At 47.7% G+C, this 21,839-nt stretch overlaps 1 protein-coding gene across 2 annotated transcripts; it reads right to left on the bottom strand.

Moving 5' to 3' along the window:
* Positions 1-15,784: 15,784 nt before the first annotated feature.
* On the bottom strand, positions 15,785-21,830 carry TMEM138 (transmembrane protein 138). Of its 2 annotated transcripts, XM_047823714.1 has the most exons (5): positions 21,692-21,830; positions 19,169-19,435; positions 17,898-18,069; positions 16,661-16,736; positions 15,785-16,388 (listed from the first exon to the last, which is right to left on the bottom strand). In XM_047823714.1, the coding sequence occupies exons 2-5, from the start codon at positions 19,294-19,296 to the stop codon at positions 16,276-16,278; spliced, it is 489 nt and encodes a 162-aa protein (XP_047679670.1). In that variant the 5' UTR covers positions 19,297-19,435; positions 21,692-21,830; the 3' UTR covers positions 15,785-16,275. The 2 variants fall into 2 exon arrangements, with proteins under 2 accessions (XP_047679670.1, XP_047679671.1); XM_047823715.1 differs by lacking the exon at positions 16,661-16,736 and having other exon boundaries at positions 17,898-17,996.
* Between the last annotated feature and the right edge of the window lie 9 nt (positions 21,831-21,839).

Consider the following 21,839-nt stretch of genomic DNA (forward strand, 5'->3'; position numbering starts at 1 on the left):
GCGAGGCGCAGCCGGAAGCAGGAGATAGAGCGACCCCGGCTTTCTGGCCCCTCTGCTTACCCCCGGCACTCTATGGTTTCCAGGGCCGGGGCCCGACCGGGGGCAGGCTGCGCGTGCGCGGGGAGGACTGCCGGCGCAAAAGGCTTGCGCTGGAATTTCGGCTCGCTGAGGCTTAGGGGGTCAGAGGCTGCGCCCGAAGCCGTCGGCCGCAGGGCTTCGGGGCAGGGACAGTTCTCGGCCCCCCCAGCCCCAGGTGACAGTGCATTGGCAGAAGTGGTCAGTTGTGGCGGTGTGACCGCGGGATTGGTAAATAGGCCTTAGCCCCACGATTCTTTTTTCTAATAGCGGTCTTAATGAGAAACGGTTTGCGCGACGGTGCTCGGCAAACGCCTGGTTGGGTTTAGCATCGGTCTTTTGTGTGGCGGATTTACGAACCAGGTAGTTAGCGGACACCAAAGCGAATCAGAACTAGAGGCTCCTTCCAAGGAGCACGGATGAGACACACAGATGAAACGTGATCACCACGTGACCCCAGAACGTGCAGGGGGAGTTGAGAGGACAAAGTACTCCTGGGTGGGACCTGAAAGAAGTTTCCAAAGGGTCCCTGGATGGCTCAGTCTGTTAAGCTGGGGCTCTTGATTTTGGCTCAGGTCATGATCTCACATCTCACACTTCGTGAGATGGACGCCTTGTCAGGCTCTGCCCTGAGGACTGGGAGTCCGCTTGGGATTCTCTCTGCACCCCCCCCCCCCCCCCCCCCCGCTCTCAGGCTGGTGTGCTCTTAAAACAAATAAACACACATTAAAAACAATAATAGAAACACTGTCTCCAGAAAGAAAGAAAAGAAAGAGAGAGAGAGAAAGAAAGGAAGGAAGGGAAAGAGAGAAAGAAGAAAGAAAAGAAAGAGGAAAGAAAGAAAGAAAGAAAGAAAGAGAAAGGAAAAAGAAAGAAAGGAAAAAGAAAAAGAAGTTTCCAAGAGATGGCCTGTGAACTGGGTTTTGAAGCCTGACTACAACGTGGAGTAAAGTGTGTTACTTCCCGCAGGGGAGTGGAAAGAAAGAGGGTTTTTAGAGGACTCCAGCTGGCTTGACTGTTGACCCGCAGTCAGTCCCCGCAGAGCAAGAAACAGGTCATTTGAGTCGAGTGATTAACCTTTACGGACAGTGCTGTGCTCCTACCTAGTTGGAATGGAGGTGGGACGGTAATCTTGTTAGTCCTAAAGGGGAAAGAGCAGAAGCAACTCCATGCACCTGGAGAGACGTAGGGAGAAGTCCTCCCGCCCGGGGGCGGCGGTCTGAGAAGCTGGTGGCTGAACTACCGATTACCTTTCCCTCCCCTGTCCTCTGTCTTCCGGTCTCGGCTCGTGCCTCCCATTGTTAGGAACTTAACCGCAAGCTGGAGGTTTTCTTTAGCACCGGTGAAAAAAAGCAGAGCCTAAAGTGGGGAAAGGTGGAAAGGGATGTACCAACAAAGGGCCACCTTCACCTCCACTTCCTTACCTCCACTGCCTGCTGGATAAGAGCCATTAGGCAGGTTCCTCTGAGCCTCACATGTCCCACCTGAGAAGGAAGGTGACCCAGCTGCTGGTTCTTGGACTTAAAATTCTGAGGGGGGAAACACAACGACATCCACTCATTTACATACTGTAAACAGTTTCCGGCAGGCTACCGTGGTTAAGCTGAGTGGTTGCCAACAGAGAAAACGTGGCCTGCAGCCTGGAATACTGCAGCTGGCCCTTTAAGAAAAACGTTGTCACCTCTGTCATAGAGGATGGCGAGGAGTAAAATTGCCACGACTCTGTAGGTGCCCAGAGTAGGGGATAAGACTGAATTGCTCACAGCACAGCGAGCAGCGGGAACATACCTGGTTTCCCGGCACTCAAGTCCTGTGAGCCCAGATAGAGGTGCACACAATAGATGCCACAGCCGAGAAGCCCCGGGGCAAGGACTTAGCACGTTTCTGAGCAAGCAGCTAATAAGCCAGGGCGCCTGGAGGAGGGAGCAATTACAATGTAGTTATGTATCCAGTAAGGGATTAAGATCCAAAATCTATAGAGAATTTATACAGCTCAATAACAAAACAGACAAAAATCTAATGAAAAAAAACGGGCAGAGGACCTGAACAGGATTTTTCCAAACAAGACCTACCGATGGCCCGCAGGCACATGGAAAGATGCTCAACGTCACTAGTTGATGTAAGTCAAAACCACAATGAGATGTCACCTCACACCTATCCGAATGGCTGGTATCTAAAGGACAAGAAATAACAAATGTTGACAAGATGTGGAGGAAAGGGAACCCTCGTGCACTTGTTGGTGAGAATGTATATTAACGCAGCCCTTCTAGAAAACGTGGAGGTTCCTCAAAAAATAAAACATGGAAATACCCGTGGCCCAGTAACTCCACTACTGGGTATTCGTCCCAAGAAAACAAAAGCACTAATTTGAAAAGACAGATACATCGCTGTGTTCACTGCAACATTATTCGCAATAGCTAAATATAGAAAGAGTAAGCGTCCGTCAACGGATGAGTGGAGAAAGCAGACGTGCTCTTTCTGTATATTCAATGGAATACTACTCGGCCATAAAAGAAATCTTGCCATTTGCAACAACATGGGTAGAGCTTAAGGGTATTATGCCAAATGAAATAAGTCAGAGAAAGACAATTCCTGGATGATTCCACTTACAGGTGGAATCTAAAAGGAAGCAAAACAGGGGTACCTAGGTGGCTCAGGTGAGCAACTCTTGAAGACTCTTGACTTCAGCTCAGGTCATGACCTCACAGTTCGTGAGTTCGAGCCCAGCATCAGGCTCTGCACTGACAGCACACAGCCTGCTTTGGATTCTTTCTCCGTCTCTGTCTACCCCTCCCCTGCTCTCTCTCTCTCTTTCTCAAAATAAACTTTAAAAAAAAATGAACAAACAAAACTCATAGATACAAAGAATAATTTGATGGTTGTCAGACGGGAGGATGTGAGGGTGAGTGGTGGGCAAAATGGGTTAAGGGGGTCGAGAGATACAAACTTCCAGTTATAAAACAAAGTAGTCATGGGGATGTAATGTACATCATGCTAACGTATGTCAATAATATCGTATTGCAAATTGGAAAGTTGTGAAGAAAATCTTAAAAGTTCTCATCACAAGAAAAAAATTTCACCATCAATATGTTAAATATAGACTTTTTTTTTCTTTTTTGGTAGATACTCTGTCACATTAAGAAAGTCCCTTCTCGTGGCTGAGTGGCTCAGTTGGTTAAGCATCCGACTTCGACTGAGGTCATGATCTCATGGTCGGTGAGTTCAAACCCCGCGTGGGGCTCTGTGCTGACAGCTCAGAGCCTGGAGCCAGCTCTGGATTCTGTGTCTCCCTCCCTCTCTGTCCTTTCCCCACTCACATTCTATCTCTCTCTCTCTCAAAAAAATAAATAAACATTAAAAAAAATTTTTTTAAGTCCCTTCTCTTCCTAGTTTGCTGACAGGCTGATGATATATTTTATTGACTGCTTTCTCTGCATCTATTGAGATGATCATATTTTACCCTTTTATTCTGCTAATGGAATGAATTACATTGATTTCCAAAGGTTTAATTAGCCTTGCCTTCCTGGAAAGAAACCCATTTGGTGATGATACCATGCAGAAAACAGTTGACAGAGCAGGCCTGGGACTGCTATCCTTAGGAAGTCCTACTTGCAAAGCTTCGCCTTTGACCACTGTCTGGAAACTCTGATTTCAAAAACGTTTCCACCAATCCAAAGTGGCTCACTGTGCCTAAACTGTTCGTACAAACTATGTGGTTTCTGCTGAACACCTGTCTCCTTCCAGGAGTCTGGAGTTTTAGTAGGTGCGTATCAAGCAGAAGTTGTTTATGTAGCCAGCCCCCGGTAAAATCCTTGGACGCTCAAGTCTTTATTTATTTTTAACGTTTATTTATTTGTGAGAGACAGAGAGAGATGGTGAACGAGCAGGAGAGGGGCAGAGAGAGAGAGGGAGACACAAAATCTGAAGCAGGCTCCAGGCTCTGAGCTGTCAGCACGGATCCCAATGCAGGGCTTGAACCACAAACCGTGAGATCACGACCTGAACCGAAGTCAGTTGCTTAACTGACTGAGCCACCCAGGTGCCCCCTTGGACACCCAAGTCTTTAATGAGCCTCCCTGGTAGACAACACTTCCTACGTGTCGTCAGAACTTGCTGGAGGAATTAAGCACATCTTATGTGATTCCACTGGGAGAGGATTCTTGGAAGCTTGCTCCTGGTTTCCTCTAGACTTCACCTTTTCTTTTTGTGACTGTGCTTTGTATCATTTCATTGTAATAAATCAAAGCCATGGACAGGACTGTATGCTGAGTCCTGTGAGTCCTCCCAGCAAATCATTGAATCTGGGGGGTGGTCTTGGGGATGCTTGGTAGATATGTTACCCTTTTTATACATCATTGGACTTCATTTGCTAATATTTTGCTCAAGTTTTTACATATGTTATGAGAGATTGATCTGTGATTTTACTCTCTTGTAAGGACCTAGGTATTAAGGTTGAGTTGGCCATATAAAATGAAATGAGAAGTGTTCCTTCTTTGTCTGTTACATGAAAGAGATTGTGTAACGGAAGTTTATTTCTTTAGAAGAATAATTCACTGATGAAGCCATCTAAACCTGGAACTGTTTTTGTCAGAAATTTTATAATAATGAAATTTCTCTAATATGTATAGGATCATTTATATTTTCTACTTTTTGAGTAATGTTTGGGAAAATTTGTGTTTTTCAAAGATGTTCCCATTTTTTATAAATTTTCAAATGTGTTGGTGTGAAGTTTTTCATAACATCCATATATATGTGTGTGTGTGTGTGTGTGTGTGTATATATACATACATTTTTTTTAACGTTTTATTTATTTTTGAGACAGAGAGAGACAGAGCATGAACGGGGGAGGGGCAGAGAGAGAGGGAGACACAGAATCCGAAGCAGGCTCCAGGCTCTGAGCCGTCAGCCCAGAGCCCAACGCGGGGCTCGAACTCACGGACCGCGAGATCGTGACCTGAGCTGAAGTCGGATGCCCAACATACTGAGCCACCCAGGCGCCCCTATACATACATTTTTTTAAAGTAAGTTTTACACCCAACATGGGCTTGAACTCACGACCCTGAGATTAAGAGTCACATCTCTACCAACCAAGCCAGTCAGGAACTCCATCAGCCTCGTATTTTGTAATGCCTGTGGGATCTGTAATGATGTCTTTTTTCTTCCTCATAACTTTATTTCTTATTTTTGATAGGTGTTTACCAATGTTATTAATCTTTCCAAAGAACAAACTTCTGGGTTTGGTTTTCTTCCCTTTATATTTGTTTTCTATTTTATAGATTTCTGCTCTTCCTCATTTCCTTCCTTATAGGACTCGGTGTTCTTTTTGAGATGGAAACTTAAAGCTTACCTTTTCAGTCTTTCTTCTCTGTTTGTTTTAAGGCTATAAATTCCCCTCTACATGCTAATTTGGCTGCATCTTTGATTTTTTTTTTTTTCAACGTTTATTTATTTTTTGGGACAGAGAGAGACAGAGCAGGAACGGGGGAGGGGCAGAGAGAGAGGGAGACACAGAATCGGAAACAGGCTCCAGGCTCTGAGCCATCAGCCCAGAGCCCGACGCGGGGCTCGAACTCACGGACCACGAGATCGTGACCTGGCTGAAGTCGGACGCTTAACCGACTGCGCCACCCAGGCGCCCCATGGCTGCATCTTTGAATCCTGTGCCCTGTTAAATCAAACTAACTTACTAGTTGTCATGCCTTTTTGCTTATTCTTTAGGAATTATGTTCACTGTGATCATTTTCAAATAAGGACAGTTTTACTTCTTTCTTTTCAATACGTAGGGCTTTTGGGGTGCCTCGGTGGTTCAGTCAGTGGAGCGTGTGACTCTTGATCTCAGGGTCATGAGGTCGAGCCCCGTGTTGCATCTGGAGCATACTTTAAAAAAAATATACATGCCTTTTATTTATTTTCCTTTCTCCTACTGCTCAGGCTGAGCCATCTAGTACGATGTTGAATAGATGTAGTATAAGTGGATGAAATGTGCTTTTTCCCTGATTTTAGAAAACATTCAGTCTTCCACCACAGTAGGTTAATTACAGGCATTTCAGAAATGCCAGTTACCAGGTAAATGGATTTCTCTCCTCTTCTTAGTTTACAGAGTATTTTCATCACGAATGGGTATTGAATTTTGTCACAGCTACATCTGTTTAATGATCAAATGCCTTTTTTCCGTCATTCTATCGATTTGGTGAATTGCACTCATTGATTTTTAGATGTTAGACCAATTTTATATTCCTGGGAAAAACTCCACTTGTTTATGATGTGTTGTTATTCTTTTTATATTGCCAGGTTCGATTTGCTAAAATTAAAAAAAAAATGTTTGCATCTATGTTCTTTTTTATTTTTTTTTTTAATATTTAGTTTTGAGAGAGCACAAGCAGGGGAGGGGCAGAGAGAGGGAGACAGAGGATCTGAAGCGGGCTCTGCACTGACAGGCTGACAGCAGTGAGCCTGATGTGGGGCTGGAACTCATGAACTGTGAGATGACCTGAGCCAAAGTTGGACTCTCAACTGACTAAGCCACCCAGGTGCCCCATGCATCTGTGTTCTTGAAGGATATTGATCTTTAGTTTTATTTCCATGTGAAGTATTCGTCAATCTTGCTATCAGGGTATCATAGAATCATTTGAATTGGGAAATGTTTCTCCTCTTCTATTTTCTTTTTTAAGTTTATTTATTTTTGAGGAAGAGAGAACATGAGCAAGGGGGGAGGGGGTGGTGCAGAGAGGAGAGAGAGAGTCCCAAGCAGGCTCCATGCTGTCAGCACAGAGCACGACCCGGGGCTCCAACTCATGAAACTGAGATCATGACCCGAGCCCATATCAGGAGTCAGACACTTTTTTTTTTTTTTTTTCTTTTTTTTTTTTTTTTTTAAATTTTTTTTTTCAACGTTTATTTATTTTTGGGACAGAGAGAGACAGAGCATGAACGGGGGAAGGACAGAGAGAGAGGGAGACACAGAATCGGAAACAGGCTCCAGGCTCTGAGCCATCAGCCCAGAGCCCGACGCGGGGCTCGAACTCACGGACCGCAAGATCGTGACCTGGCTGAAGTCGGACGCTTAACCGACTGCGCCACCCAGGCGCCCCCAGGAGTCAGACACTTAACTGACTGAGCCACCCACGTGCCCCTCTCCTTTTCTGTTTTCTGAAAGAGCTTGTGTAGGATTAATATTGTCTCTTCTTTAAATGTTTGATAGAATTCATCAGTGAAGTCGTCCATACCTGAAGTTTTCTTTGTGGGAAAACTTTTCATTATGAATTTAATTTCTCTTTTTTCTTCGGCCAGTTTTGGTGATTTGTGTCTTTTAATGAATTCGTTCACTTCATAACACTTGTCAAATGTATTGGCATAAAATTGTCTATACACAACAACCTTATGATCCTTTTAATATGCATAGTATCTATAGGAACATTCCGTCTTTCATTTTTAATATGTGTCTTCTCTTTTTCTCGATCCGTCTGGGTAAAGATTTATCAATTAACTTTTCAAAGAATTAACTTTGACTTTATATATATTTTTATTCTTTGCCCATGTTCTCTTTAGTTCTGGTGTTTTATTCCTCTTTGTACTTTGCTCTTTTTTCTGGTTTAAGATAAAAACTTAGACCATGGATTGTAGATCTTTTTTTCTATTTTTAGAGAGACAGCATGAGTGGGGGAAGAGGGAGAGAGAGAAAAATCTTTATTTTTTTTTAACAATATTTATTTATTTATTTATTTTTGAGAAGGGGTGGGGAGGGGCAGAGGGAGAGGGAGACAGAGAATCCCAAGCAGGCTCCAAGCCACGGTCATCAAAGGGCTCGATGGGGGGGCTCGACCCCACGGACCGTGAGATCATGACCTGAGCTGAAATCAAGAGCCGGATGCTCAACTGAATGAGCCACCCAGGGGCCCCCAGATCTTTTTTTTTTCTATAAAAGCTGCATCACAGGCATTTAAAAATGTTTACGTTTCATTAGTATTCCGTTCAAAGGACTTTCTAACTTCCCTTCTGATGTCTTCTTTGATCTGTGGATTGTTTACAAGTGCTATTATTTACTTTCTAAATATGTAGTGGCTTCTCAGTGTGGCAGTTATCACTATATTGTCCCTCAGCCCCAGATTCACCTGTCAGTACCTGTTCTGTGACAGTGGACTGGACTCTAAGCATTTCGCCCTTACAGTGAGCATGATGATAAGAGGACGCTAGAGGGACATTGCAGGAAGAAGGGGGCTTTTGTCCTGGTTCCAGTGTGCTGCGTTTTTATTGTTCTTGCTCTCGCTGCACAGTCTGTCATGCCAGACGTGTGTATGGGGGGGGGGGGACAGCTGTGTGCTAAGAGGGGAGGGGCCCGCAGCCGTCTTTTAGCCTCCGCCCCAGGCTTGGGATCCCCTTGCCGCAGCCTCACACCAGCCGGATCCCTCTGTACTCCTGCCCACCAGCCTCAGCTTGCTGCACCCGAGAGGGAGTTTCCCAGAACTTTCCCGATACGGACACCGCAGGCTCTAGACCAGCCCCGTGCAGGAGTGCCTCGACTGCTCTGCACACCCGCCCACCAGCCTTGGCTCACCCACACCCTGGAGCCTTGTTTCCCAGGACCCTCCCGACAGAGATGTCATGTACGTACACCACGTACTCCGTACAGCACTGCATCTGATCAAGATACCCATTTCGCAGCAGAGGAAGTGTGGCCAGGGGCTTCTGCCCTTGGAATTAACAAGTCTTCCCGCACGTGCATCACTACCTGGAACCAGGGGCCTTAACTGCAAAGCGGAACAGCTTACTGAAGACCCAGTTACGGCACCAGCTGGGAGACAACACCATGAAAGGATGAGGGTTGATTTACAGAATGAAGTAGGTCTTTGAATCAGAGGCCATTTGATGGTGCCGTCAGCCCCCTGGCCAGCAAACATGGGGCCAGGAACGACGGGACGGGAGTAGGAATGACTCTTCTATTATACGTTCCCCACCCGTAGAGTTTTTGCCTCTTATCCTGAAAAGTTAGAGCCTGCTGATTTGGAGACGTTAGTTCCCAAGTGAGGAATGGTCCACAGGGGGACACGGGGATGGTACCACTGAATTGGAAGATGGGACTGCCACGTGGCCATTCTTGGCTCCTTATGCCACTAAACCAATGGGCAAGGAAAAGGGAAGGGGTCCAATCTACTGGCCGGAGTAACTGATCCTGGTTCTCAAGGGAAAATTCCACCGCTGCTACACAATGGAGGCGACGAAGACTCTGTCTGGAGCCTAGAGGAGCCTCTGGGGGCGCCTCCCGATACATCCATGCCCCACGCAAAGCAGGGCAGTTAAAGATGAGCATCGCTCAGAATGAGCGTTTGTCTCACTCTACTGGGTTAAAGAGCCCCGGGCAGCAGACTCTCAGCCGAGGAAAAGGGAAACATGGAGGGGGTAGCTGAAGAAGGCTGCCATGGATGTCAGCTCCGACCTTGTGACCAGTTACAAAGAGACCAATTACAAAAACGAGGACCGTAGTGGTTTCGCGTGGGTCTCTTTGGTTCTTGTGTGTGTTCATTTGCATCTACTGACCGTTTTCCCCCTTTCACCTCCCATTTTATGTACAACCTGTAGGTCAGCTTTGTGATCTAATCTTTAGGTAAGAGAATATTTAGTGCAACCATGACCAAAACCGTAGGGTGATTACTATAGCCAGCTCTGGATACAGTGACTGTTGGGACTGTGTCTTCTCATTTGGGGGGAAGGGAGAGAACATCACTTGGAAGGATAGACCGATCTTGTTGGTAGGAACAGAACTGATGGGGAAGTTCAAACAGGTGCAGAAGGGTGCATATGCAATCTGAGTAGCCAGAAAGACGGATTCTATTATCTGCTTTTTGCCTCTTAGCTCCACACTCACCCTTCAGTATGTTAGTGGACTGGCAGTGGTTCCTCCTTTACAGCGAGCATGAGCATGATGTTAGCTTTGTCAGTAGAGGGCGCCGGAGGGACACTGAAGGAAGGAAAGGACTGGTCTTTCTAGGCTCCAGTGAGCTCTGGTTTGCTTTTCCTTGCTCCTGCCCTGGCCTATCAGCACTGCAGGTGCACAGGGGGGCATCAGGTGAAGCAGGCACTCCCTCAGCAACCTTGCAGACCTGGTCCAGGCCCAGTGACTACTTTGCTGCGGCCCTCCTGTCAAGGATACTGCATGCTCCAGGGCTTGCCCTGGGGCACCTCCCTAATTCTATGCATCTGCGCCCCTCAGCCTCTTACCTACGCCTGGGACGATTTTCCCCAAAGCCTTCCAGGCATGGACACTGTGTACCCACAGCAGTGCCCCAACTCCCTCTGTACATTTGCTCACCAACCTTGGCTCTTCTCCCCACTGATTCCCATCCCCCCCCGCCATGTGGAAGTCATGCGCTTTGGGCCTCGCACACACAGGACACTCTTAACTCCTTTGGTCACCTTCCCAACAGCTTTGACCCACCTGCGGACACTGTGTGCTCTGGGCCTGGTGCCTGCAGGTGGTGTCCTTACCCCCCGTGCACCTGCTCACCAGCCTCAGCTTCCCTGTGTCCTGGCAGGCTTGTTTCTTGCCTAACAACTGCGAAGCAGCTCTGGCCTGGGCAAACCAGTGAACTTGTCTACACCCGGTGGGCTGTGGTGAGGTCTAACCCCCGGCCTTGGGGGCTGGGGATCTGCCAAGCTTGTCCTCCCTTGGGTACTCTCCTTCAGCCCTCAGGTACCCTTTTAGAATTCTCTCTACATCTTTTGTCGTTAACTTAATGATTCTTTACAGTCAACTTGTCGTGTTTAAATGACCATGTGGTTTCTGTCTCCTGATTGGACCTCGACTGACCACCTGGCTGTCTTATTTTACTGATTTCTAGCTCAGTCCCGTTATTATCAAAGAACTTACTCTCTTTCCTTTTAAATTTACTGTTTCTTAAATGCATTGAGAATTGTTTTATGGCCCAACGTATACTGGCCAATATCCTGCGTACTTGAAAACAACGTGCATACTACACTCATATGTCTTGTAAAGAAATTAACAGGAAAAAAGAAACGATTTAACTAGACACGGTTTCTGATGTGCTCTATTCCTTTCTGAGGATCTGAGTTTCCATCTGTTGTCGTTTCCCTCAAGCCAAAGAACTCCTTCAGCATTTCTTGGCCACTAATTCTCTTTATCTGCAAATGTCTTTTATTTGCAAACGTCTTTATTTCAGAAATCCAGGATTTCTGTTTTTCAAAAATAATTGGTTTCTGTGCTGAGGTCACCTATCATTTTGCTGAGAACGGATTTCCATTGCTGCTTTAATACCCTTGTCTGTTAATTCCAGGATCATGGTTCGTCTCGGTGTCCGTGTCAGTTCCGAATGCTGAGGTGTGGACACTCCGGTTTCCGTTACTTGTGTCTGCAAAGAGCAATGTTCCTTTGGTTGCATCAGGTAATCAGCCTGGCTGGATACACACCGCAGGCCACACTTACTGGGTGACGACTCCAATCCCAGTCTCCATCTGTCTTTGGCCGAGCGGCCTTGAGTCTGGCTTGCACATGCGTGGTCCAGAGCCTGGGCAGAAATGTGGACAGACAGAATCTGGGGATTCCCGCCTCTCTGGCTCCTCCTCTTCTGAGATTCTCATCTTTCTTGCCAGCGGCTCCGGTTGCCCGGGCTCGGGGCTATGGCTCTGGGATTTTCCGCCAGCGTATTGTACGTGCCACTTTGTCTACTATCAAGCTACGAGCAGCACAAATAGGGAATTTTCTCGCATAGTTCTCCTCTTTTGAGTGTGGACTGCCCCTCGACCTTTCCCTTCAATCTCCAGTATCTTCAAGGAGCTGTTAGGGCTCAGTCGGTTAAGCATCCAACACTTGATTTCAGCTCAGGTCGTGATCTCATGGTTCGTGAGTTCAAGCCCTGCGTCGGGCTCTGCACTGTCAGTGAGGGGCCTGCGTGGCATTCGTTCTCTCCCCCTCTGCTTGCTCCTCCCCGACTTGCACATGGGTGCTTGCTCTCTCAAATAAATAAGTAATAGTGTCTCTAGATGTTTTTCCCTCTACTCTTTTCTCTGCAAGGCAGATAACTCACTCAGGAACTACATGGTTTGAGGCTGCACTCGTTTTGATAGGCACCAGTCTACCTGTTTCATCGTGTTCCTGGTCAGGGGTCCTCCAGAGCTTTTCATCTGCTTACCCGTTCCCTCCTGGATTCTAATTATCAGCTCCATAAATCTGCCAAAAATTCTGTTCTGCTTCTCAGAGCTTTGAGGCTTAGCTTTTGATAGCCTCTGGCCCAAAGATTAGGTAAATATCTTGAGGAGATAATGTTTTGTTTCTAAGGCTCCTCTAGCCCTCGATTTTGCTCCTCCAGTGTGATAAGACCACTAAGCTCGGCTGGCCTCTTGGTTTCCTGGCTATGTAACCTGCATCTGGGAAATGCTTGGATTCCTAGCTTCTTGCTCAAACCCAGAATCAGCAAATGCCCCCTGGGAAAAATCTGCCGCAAACTGTCAGCTCGCTTCTCTGTGAATCTCCCTGCTGTAGAATTTTAGGTCCCCCAATCCTCTTTCCTTCAGTAATTCTCTGAAGCCCTTTTAAGAGACGATTTTTTTATAGTTTATCTTTTTGGGTTTTTTTTCTAGTTACTGGCTGGAGCACTGGTCAGCCAGCAGAAACTGCATGCTATTAAGTCTTTAAGCACTTGTAAAGTTCTTTTCTTTCCTCTGAACTTTGAAAGCTGACTGTCCCCAGGGAGTTAATTTAACATCACATTTAAAAAACACATTCCTACTGCTGAGTTGGGGGTGGGGGGGTGGGGGGAGGTGGGGAGTAAACTGGTTTATGGCATATTCCCCATAATCACACCTGCATTGAAAATATATACACATATCATCCAAGATTTGAAATAAATGGCTGGGATTGGATGATGACAACTGTTTTGTTCTTGTCTTTTGTATATTTTTTTTGTAAAAATGTTTCTGACATGTTACAGTGTTTATAAGAAGCATATAAGTAAGTGTAGATTGTCAGGGAGGGGCGGGGGAGGAAGGAACTCAGTGGCTGAGATACAGCAATGGAAAGATTAATTGCATAGACCTTTTTAGAACTTGAATTTTGTACCACATGAACATATTAAGTGCGCGCGCGCGCGCACACACACACGCACACACACACCCCTTACACGGTTTATTTGAACATTGTACTTTTTCAATAACTGTTAAAAAAATTTTTTTTTTTTGAGAGAGAAAGAGAATCCCAAGCAGACTGTGGTGTCAGCACAGAGCCCAACGCAGGGCTCAAACCCACGAACCTGTGAGATCATGACCTGAGCTGAAATCAAGAGTCGGACACTCAACCGACTGAGTCCCCCAGGCGCCCCTGATTATCTGTTAAAGTCTCGACAGCACAGCAGATTACCTATAGTCTCTCTTTCCCCAGAACTTGATTCTAGGCTTCTAAACCAGGGCTCAACATACTTTGGCCCCGGGGCAAATCTAGCCTGTTTTTGCACAGCCCTTGAGCTAAGAGTAGCTTTACATTTTTTACGTGGCTACAAAAAAGTCTAAAGAAAAATACTTTGTGATACATGAACATGATATGAAATTCAGATTTCAGTGTCCATAGTTCTATGGGGACACAGCCACAGGCACTCGCTGACCTATCACCATGCTGCTCTCACGCTACGGCGCTGAGGTTGCGCCCAGGCAGCCCTCAGAATGTTCCAGACCGCCACAAGAAAAACATCGCAATAGAGCGAGTCCAGTGAATGCTTTGGCTTCCTGGTGTATATCTAAGTTGTGCTCACTCTACACTGCGGTCAAGCCAGTGTTAACTAGCATCATGTCTAAAAAAACTACGCATGTACCTTAATTACAAAATTGCTAAAAATTGCGAACCGTCACTCGAGCTTCCAGTGAGTTGTAATCGTTTTGCTGGAGGGAGGGTCCTGCCTGTGTACCTGCAGCTGCTCCCCCCGCACTCTGATTGATGTTCTGGAGATGCCTTCTTTCCTTAAGCCTCCTGAACCCACCTCCACTAGTTTCGGACTTTCCTTCCGAAGCCTCCTCACCTCTCTCAGCCCTCACAGAATTAAGGAGCGTTCAGGCCTTGCTCCAGGTTAGGCGCCGGCTTATAGGACTGTTGAGGCTGGTTTGGTCTTCTCTCCAGACCGCTCAGACTCTCTGGGAACCAGCAACCAGGTGGCTTTGCTTCGTGTGTACGAACGCCAGAGTGGCACTTTTCATTTCCTTTAGGAACTTCCCTTTGCGTTCACAACTTGGCTCACCGCTCGGCCGAAGAGGCCTCGCTTTCGGCCCATCTTGGCTTTTGAAGCCCACCGTCCTCACTGAGCTCAGTCACGCTGGCTTTGGATTTTCAGTGACAGATGTACACCTCTTCCTTTCACTCGAACACTCAGAAGCCATTTAGGCTTATTCGGTGGCCTAACTCCTATAATGTTGTGTCTCAGGGAACAGGGAGGCCCGAGGAGAGGGAGAGAGACGGGGACAGCCAGTCGGTGGAGTGGTCACGACATGCCGCACACTTACGGCCTATATTTGCTGTCTACCGTGGGCGCGGTCCGCAGTGCCCCCAACGATTACAATAGTAACAACGACAACATCACTGAGCACACAGCACCACAGCAAATACATTAACAACGCAAGAGCTTGGAATACTTTGAGAATGACCAAAATTGACCCAGAGACATGAAGTGAGCAAATGCTGTTGGAAAAAATGGCGCCAACAGACTGGCTCGACACGGGGTTGCCACCAACCTTGTATTTATACGAAACACCACAGCACCTGTGAAGTACAGTAAAGGAAGGTGTGCTTATGGTTGCAACAAAGACCATATATGTGGCCCTTGAAATCTAAAATAATTACTATCTGGTGCCTCACAGAAAAAGGTTGCCAACCTCCGTGCTAAAGTACCTCTGAACAATGAGTTCCATAGAACAACTTTCCGGTGGGGTAGACTGAATCAGTGGCCCTCCCCGTATCCGTGCCTTTTCCCAGGAAGCTTTGTAGTGCTTTCCCACTTGGACCCCAGGCTCAGTCATATGACTTGCTTTGACCAATGGGGGTCTAAGGGACACGATAAAAGCAGAGGGCTGAAGGAAGATTACACAATGGGGCTCATTCTTCTGCTCCTCAGCCGCTGTCATGTGAAGAGACCCAGGCTAGTCTTCTGAAGGATGAGTCATGAGAACCAGAACAGCCCAGTCATTCCAGCTGAGGCCGGCCCAGGTTAGCCAAGAGCCCAAATCCCAAGATCATCACAGCCGCCTGGCTGACCCACAGCTGACCACGGACACATGAGCAAGCCCGGCAGATATCACCTGAACCAGCCCGACCAGCTGAACCCCGAGACTCCAGAGCCACGTAACTGTTCGTTGTTACGCGCCAGTGAAGTTTCGTGGTAGTGTTACACACTATTCTGACAACAGAAAACGGATACTACGGGCACATGCACTTTAAAATTTTCTTTTGCCAAAGCAGGCTAAGGAACATTTTTATTCTTCTGAGGGCAGTTTAGGGTCCTAATGGCAGGGAGAGTCTGGATAAAGCACCGAAGTTTGGAACTCCAAGGGTCGGGGTGGGGCGTCAGATTACATCCCGAATTCCTATAAAAACAGCTTATACTCATAATGGCACTCAATAAATATCTGTATTTGTTCTGTGGCTCAAGAAGACGCTAGGTTAGGACTTGACATGCCTCTTATCTGCAAAGAGATGTAGCTAGACAGACAGACTCCACCATTTCTGGAAAAAGAATTCAATTTATTTCCTATCTATAAAATGTAAAAAAAGCGCCTTGGGTATAAAATCTACAGGTCTACGGTGTCATCAGTCAGGAGCTCAGAAATGACACTCTTTGCATCCTTCAGTCATTAATTAGTGTTTGGTGCAAAGAAGGTAGGTGCCAGGAGCCCCTCCTGGACAGGCTAAGTGATAGCTCGCCAAGGATAAAGCCTCACCGCCTTCCGTGAGGAAGAGGAGTAGAGGGCAGAAAAGGAAAAGGGACCTGAGGCAGGAGGCCGGGGAGGGGTGTGTACTGAAATCTGTATTGGGAAACACTTTAACTTGCAAGAGGGAAGATCTTCCTTCTTGACTGCAGAACACAAGTGGCCTGAGCCTGTCCTAGGAAAGTCAAGCTGCTTCCTGTGCACAGGGCCAACCCCCACCCCACAGGACCACAAGCGTAGCATCTGTCAGGAAGGAAAGGCCTCCATCAGTGTGACGAGAAGCGGTCACCTCCGGACTTGTGTGAACTCCCTGCGCAGCCATAACGAGTCCTGGTAGAAGCGAGGATCGCCCAGTCTCACGGCTGTCCGTTTGTAGAAGTAACAGTATAACACTGCCGCTGTGGATAAGTAGAGAAGAAGCTTCAGGGACGCTCCTGAGTATTCGTTTCAGGCTAAGAACCAAACCTACCAAGGCGGAGGGCCGCCCTGCCTCAGGATCTCCCAGTGACTCCCAGCAAGGGCAGTGGGCCATAATCTCTCCTGTTCTTGCCACGGCTGATCCACTCATCCCATGCTGGCCGTGATGGACGGGGAAGGCAGGATCAAGGGCCTTAGTAGCCCGAGCCAATGGTGGCACCGAAGTGAGGCCTGAGGTTGCTCTGGTCCTTACCTAATCTCTGGAATACAAACAGCGTTTGAAGTCCATCTGTCCAGACAAAGCGGCTGGAATTTTTCCAGCGTAAGTTCTGCAGGAGACATGAGGAGACAGGGAAAGCTTAGCCACCAGATGAGGCCCTAGCATCTCTACCTTGGTTAGCTGCAGACATGCCACGTGGTTTTAAATCAGGCTAATCTCCCCCTCCTTTCTTCCCACAACCCCAAGTGGTGTTTCTCAAAGGAGCTTCAAACTCCCTTTTCTGCTGCAAAGGAAATATCCTTTTAACCCTGAAGGAGGAAGTTTGAACTAAGCTATTTATTTCCTTCCATTCCACAGCCTTTTCCAAGGAGAAGTGCTATACATTATCTCAGGAAGGAGTTCGGTGTGGTCACTGTCTTGCCTTGAAGATCTCAGGCTCGGTTCCTGTCAGATAAAGGCTTAGTGCCCTCAAGGTTTAATCAGATTAACAGCTTTACAGTACAAAGCCAGGACCTATTTTGGCCCCAGGAGGGAGAGCAGAGACAATCTTCTTCAGGAAGCACCTAGAGACGTTGGCACTGCTCTTTCTTTCCTGTGAGCTCTACTTCCCTCCGTGGGATAACAAGGGCAACTTAACAGACGGCTCAGTCTAAGGTGGCGTTAGTAGAGGAACGACTAGAGAACCCTGAGGTTTTACTGTGTTCCATCAAAATGAGTACGCGAGAAACACAGGCCATACCCAAACAGACAGAACCATTCGTGAAGCAGGAGAAATCTGGAACCACGAAACCTGGCATTTGCTCTGAGGCACACTGGAGAAGGGTTCTTCCAGTATAAGTGACGGGGACAGAGCAGAGGGCACGAAGCACTAAAGGGCAAGGGGCACCCCTGGCCTGGCCATTTCCCATGGGACACGGATGCCTAAGAATTCCCTGTCTCAACACCCACCTGCCCAAATAGCTAATGATAAAACGGATTCGACCTCCTGTTTTAGCTCTGGCTGGACTGTTGGGGGCAAAGGTGAGCTGAATATTCCAGAAATGGCCCCTGACTCTTGGATAAGGCAGTTCTTTAACACAAAAGGTTGGGCAGAGGTGCCTCATGGAGCTCTCACATGCCCAACCCCAGGCGGGACCACACTCATTTCACCGGTTTCCCATCAAGGATTCTTTGAGATGTAAAAGAATGATGCTGGCTTCCTCGTGGCTTCCTCGAGAAAAAGCTACTCCTAGTCCCTTAAGGGTTCAGGAATTCAGAGCTCTGCTCTTACCATGACCCAGACATGAAAGGAGATGCTGAGGGCGAAGTACACAGCTGTGAGGATGATGGTCCCTTTGAACTTATGGAATAGGAGGTTGACCAAGCCAGCCTGGAAGACGAAGGTGTTGAAGAACATGAGGAAAATGATGATGATGTTGAAAAGGATTGCGATATCCTGGATGCTGCAAACATAAAACAAAGCACAGCCAAATGGAGGTCTGTGGGACGACCCAAGAGCTGGCCCTGGGTCCTAAGGGACACTATGAAGTCTGGCCTTCCCTGTGATCTAGACCTCCGGAAACTCCCCAGAGATAGCCTGGGCTTTGGGTCCCAAATGACACGAGACTAAAACTACCGGCTGGCCCCATCACTTGAGCCGCAGTCCACAGACAAGGCTTTCCTGCTCTGACACTCTTAACTTCTAGACACTGGTGAGAAGACGGTTTCTTCTGTCCAAAGCCGGCCCCGCCTGTCGCATAACCTGGTCCCGTCAGACATTTTCATCTAGCAAGACAGCAACACCTTTCCCCCCATCTTTGCACAGACGGTGCCTCAGTGCCATTCAGGTCTCAGTTCAAGTGTCCCCTCTTCAGAAAGACTCTTCTTTAACCCTACGCCTAGGGTAGCCCTCCCCTCCCCACCCCCACCTACTTCACATCCACTGTAAACATTTATTACCCTATAAAATTATCTTGAAAAAAATGGGTTCATTGTCCCTCTCAATGGGAGGGGTCAATGAGGGCTTCTAGAATGGAAGCCATGGAGAGCACGAAATTATCAGGTTTGCCACTGCAACTAGAACACGGTTCGGCAGGCCAATGAATACCCGTCACATGTATTCATGCGTGTGCCGAAGGAAGGAAGACGGTGCCGAAAACTAGTCTTCTGTCGAGAACTTGCCTCATGGAGTCTCTGAATCTTTGTGCAGGAAAAATGCCAACCGCTTCCATACCATATAGAGAACTGATACGAGTACCCTTTTAACCTGCCATTTTGCAACCCCCTTTCACGGCAGTGTAAGCCAAGATTTCTACTCACAGAGGAAGAGAATGACACGGTGAGCAGTCTGACCCTCTGACTGCTCCCTGTATCCCAGGCCCCTGCTAGAAGTATAGAAACACAGGACCTCTGACATGTCTCCGTACCGTGGAGTACCCAACATGGGTGAAATTTGATTTTCCCTGAGGTTTTTCCATCAGCTACTTTAAAACGCTAAATCATAATCGTCGGGGCCTTCTAACTGCTTGGGTTCAGCTGTCCAGTCCCACCCCCTGAACTCACATGAAGAGCACCAACTGGACGACGGGAGCCATTCGGAGTAGCTCCGAGAAGGAATTGACGAAGAGGTCATAGGACAGCAGCAGGAACTGCAGGGAGAGTACCAGGCTGTAGTTACTGGTCTGGAGCATCCTGCTGCTGCTTTGGTGGGCCCAGCGGGGCACATTCCACAGTTACCCAGAAAACTGCTCGTGGCTTTCTCCCCAGCACTGAGGGAGAAGCACTAGTTCCTCAGAATCAGAGCTATTCCCCTTGCTCTAAGACAAGGGCCTGTTGAGGACAAAACAAAACAAAAAGGTCGTTAGAAAGTCATTAATACAACATTCACTGAGGACCTACTACGTCCCAGGCAGCATTCTATGTGCTTGGGACACACCAATGACCAAGCCACGACCGCCACCAAAAAACCCACTAGTCACTCCTTCCAGGGACTCTCACCCTCCAACTTTCTCCATTCCTGGAAGCTTCTAAGTGCAGAGCTCATTTTGTCCTTCCTTCCTTTCCTTTCTTCATTTTAATTTACTTGATTGCTGTAAGTAATCTCTACACCCAACACGGGGCTTGAATTCACAGCTCCAAAACCAAGAGTCACATGCTCCTCTGACTGAGCCAGCCAGGCGCCCCAACGCAGAACTCTTTCTAACTACTTTTGAGTTCAAAGGAATCCAGGAGTACTACAAAGAGTGACTGTCTTGCCATGTAGTAATATTAATTCTAATACTAATAGAAGCGGCAAACCTTTATATATCACAATATGCCAGGGACTTTTTAAAAAAAAAAAATTCTTTTTAACGTTTATTTATTTTTGAGACAGAGAGAGACAGAGCATGAACGGGGGAGGGTCAGAGAGAGAGGGAGACACAGAATCCGAAACAGGCTCCAGGCTCCGAGCTGTCAGCACAGAGCCCGATGCGGGGCTTGAACTCACGGACCGTGAGATCATGACCTGAGCCGAAGTTGGACGCCTAACCGACTGACCCACCCAGGCGCCCCTGCCAGGGACTTTTTTTGGGGGGGAGGGCTCAAACTCATGACCCCAATATCAAGAGTCACCTGCTCCACCAACTGGGCCAGCCAGGCATCCCTGCCAGGGACTATCCTCAGCACTCACATTATTTAAATTTCATAATAACCCCATGAAGTAGAAGACACACTATCATTACGCTACCCATTTTACAGACAGGACACTTGAGGCTCAGAGAGGAAAAATTATTTGTCCAAGATCACATTGCCAGTAGCAGTGGCAGAGCTGGGATTCAGAATCAGGCAGCCTGGGTCCAGAGTCTGTGCTCTTAACTACTGCCCAAAGCTGCCTGTTATGTAACAGGCTGATATGTCACTGGGTGGGAAAGACGTTGGCACAGGAGAAGTGGGAAGAGGTGCAGGCAGAAAAGGCTGGGAGGAAATCGTGGTCTCCTGCAAAACTTTTATGTTTAAGGTGGCAGCCACATAGTGGCACCGGGGAAGGTACATTCCAAGGCCCAAGGTGTCCGGTGACCCCTCCAGCCGGGTGAAATCTACAAACAAATTTCAAAATCCTGTGAAGTGTAAGAGAGTGAAATTAAATTAACATCTGTAAATCGGGGCACATGGATGGCTCAGTCGGTCGAGTGTCCGACTTCAGCTCCGGTCATGATCTCACAGTTCTGGGTTCGAGCCCCACCCCCGTGGGGGCTCTGTGCTGACATCTTGGGAGCCTGGAGTCTGCTTCGGATTCTCTGTCTCCCTCTCTCTCTTTCTCGCTCTCAAAAATAAATATATATTTAAAAAGTTTTAATTAACATCTATAAAATGTTTTACAATTTACAAACTCTTTATATTCATTACATTATTTACTCCTACCTACACCCATCTTGAGAAGGAGACCGTTATTACGAATATAATCCCCATATTATACAGTGGCTCTGAGAGGTTAGCGAACCGCATCCACCTCACCTGGTGAAGAAGTACCCCCCACCCCACCCCGGCCTTGAGTGGCTGCATGATGGCAATTTCACTCATTCGTCAAATAATATTGATAGCTATCACCCCCTACCAGCACCACGTTAACCTCAACCAGGTATAACTTCCTTTAATCCTCGCAACTGCTCTGCAAGGTAGTTAAGAATGATCCCCCGTTCTAAAGACAAGAATACAGGGTCAGGGTTCAAGTCATTCCTCCAGGTAGCTGGTGAACAGAGCCAGGGTTCACAACAGGGGGTGACACCAAAGCCCGCGCTCTAAGCTGGGACTTCACGGGCCACCACGGAGAGCTGTCGTGAGGAACCGTGACCCAGAAGCGCCCACCGCCAAATCTACGGGAAGGATGACCTCTGCTTTAGGGCAGCAGTGATGCGCGACAGAACGAAGCCGTCTTCGGTCCGTCCCACCGTTCGGTGCCGCGTTCCCTCTGTCCCCAGGGCAGTTTTCCTCACCCTTCCCAATTCACCTCAACACGGGGCTGTCTTGGCGAAACACCCAAACCCAAAGAGCGACAACGAAAACTCCGACCCCGGTCCCTTTTCCCCACTCCTCAAGCACGCTCACCTCGGAGACCCAACGTCGGTTGTCATGGGGACGCCGGCCTGGCTTCCGGGAAGAGGTTTTAAATCCCGGAAGTAGATGGCGGACGCGGGCGCCGTCCGTGCCGGGCTGTCCGCGGGTCCTCGGCTTTCCCTCCGCGCTCTGTGGCCAG

This window comes from Prionailurus viverrinus, chromosome D1 (assembly GCF_022837055.1).
Source record: "Prionailurus viverrinus isolate Anna chromosome D1, UM_Priviv_1.0, whole genome shotgun sequence".
NCBI lineage: Eukaryota > Metazoa > Chordata > Mammalia > Carnivora > Felidae > Prionailurus > Prionailurus viverrinus.